Below are 1825 nucleotides of genomic sequence, written 5' to 3'. Positions count from 1 at the left end.
ATAGTTACCATTTCCATCTAGAAACCTTTTCATGAAATGTTCCATATTATTCACATCTTCAAGCGTGACCACCACATTTGAAAAATGAAAGTATGAATTCATAACATCCTTGGGGTTTCTGTAGACGTAAATAATCTGCAGCGGGTATAGGAAAACAATTTTAACAATTCTCGGTTGTCCTTAGAAGTTGTTGTTGTTTTTCACACCAACATATGTCACTATATGAATGCATAATAATTTGTTTTATCCAGCCTACTATTCATGGAAATTTAGGTTATACCTTTTTTTTTTTTGGTATTACAAAGGCTGAAGTAATCAACTTTATTCACATAACTTTTATTTCACATGTACAAGCATATAGAAATTATTTCTAAAAGTATAATTATTTATTTTTAAGGTTGGTTAATATTACAAATTACCCTGCATAGAAACTGTTTCAGCCCTAACCGGTGTGGCTCAGTGGAGAGAGCATCAGCCTGCAGACTGAGGGGTCCCTTGTTCGATTCCATTCAAGGGCATGTACCTTGGTTGCAGGCACATCCCCAGTAGGGGGTGTGCAGGAGGCAGCTGATCAATTTTTCTCTCTCATTGATGTTTCTAACTCTCTATCCCTCTCCCTTTCTCTCTGTAAAAAATCAATAAAACTATATTTTTTTAAAAAGAAAGAAATTGTTCCAATGTACCCTCTGTAAGCGTTAAGTGACATTTGACAAAACACCAAGATAAAAAAGGAAAAACTACTTAATAGGTGATGTTGAAACAAATAATTAGCCATCCTATATAATAAAAAGCTAATATACAGATCGACAAACAGCGGAACAACCAGTCGTTATGACGCACACTCACCATCAAGGGGCAGACGCTCAACACAGGAGCTGCCCCCTGGTGGTCAGTCCGCTCCCACAGGGGGAGCACCGCTCAGCCACAAGCCAGGCTCACAGCTGGCAAGCGCAATGGTGCTGCCGACTAAGCCATCAGTTGGACATCCCCCAAGGGCACCCGGACAGCGAGAGGTCGCAGGCCAGGCTGAGGGACTCCCCAGGGCACAAATTTCGTGCACCAGGCCTCTAGTACAGTATAAAACTGGAATTCTACTTCATACCTCACACCAGACCAAAAAATCATTTACAAATGGATTAAGGATTTAAATATGAAAGCAATATTTGACATCTTTAAAGAATATATTTCTGGTCTCGGAGAAGAAAAAGATTTCCTAAACAGGAAAAATTTATTTCTGTTAAAATAAAAATTGATCAATGAAATTGTATTAAGTTTTAAAGAATGCAATTAATCAAAATATATAGCATGAAGTTATAAAAAGCAACAAAGTATGAGAAATACAACACATATAACCAATAATTATTAGTATCCAGAATATATACAAAAAAATCATTAAGAAAGAGACAATTAAATTTAAAAATTGGACAAAAAATCTTAATAATTTCACAGAATAAGAAATAATTATGGCCAATAAACATATCAAAAAGTGTTTAATCTCATTATGAATTAGTAAAATGCAAACTCAGATTAGTTTGTGATATCATTTTATAATTTATATTAAAAACTAAAAAGTTTGGCCCTAGCCTGTTTGGCTCAGTGGATACAGCGTGGGACTGTGGACTGAAGGGTCCTGGGTTCGATTCTATTCAAGAGCAGGTACCTAGGTTGCAGGTTCCTCCTGGCCTGCACCCTGGTTCGGGCTCATGCAGGAGGCAACCAATCGATGTGTTTCTCTCACATCGATATTTCTCTCTGTCTTCCCTCTCTCTTCTACTCTCCCTAAAATGGAAAAAAAAAATATCCTTGGGTGAGGATTAAAAAAAAA

General features: G+C 36.9%; 1 protein-coding gene across 1 annotated transcript in view; it reads right to left on the bottom strand.

Annotated features, from left to right (window-relative positions):
• The window catches only part of LOC102251126 (amine sulfotransferase), a 6242-nt gene that overhangs the window by 3790 nt on the left and 627 nt on the right, over nucleotides 1–1825 (bottom strand). Inside the window, exon 2 of the mRNA XM_005886625.2 lies at nucleotides 9–135. Within this exon, the coding sequence (XP_005886687.1) occupies nucleotides 9–135 (127 nt within the window). The remainder of the gene's footprint in view (nucleotides 1–8; nucleotides 136–1825) is intronic.

Source organism: Myotis brandtii, unplaced genomic scaffold, assembly GCF_000412655.1.
Source record: "Myotis brandtii unplaced genomic scaffold, ASM41265v1 scaffold9989, whole genome shotgun sequence".
NCBI classification, from domain to species: Eukaryota; Metazoa; Chordata; class Mammalia; order Chiroptera; family Vespertilionidae; genus Myotis; species Myotis brandtii.
This window is presented reverse-complemented; position numbering and strand designations above follow the sequence as displayed.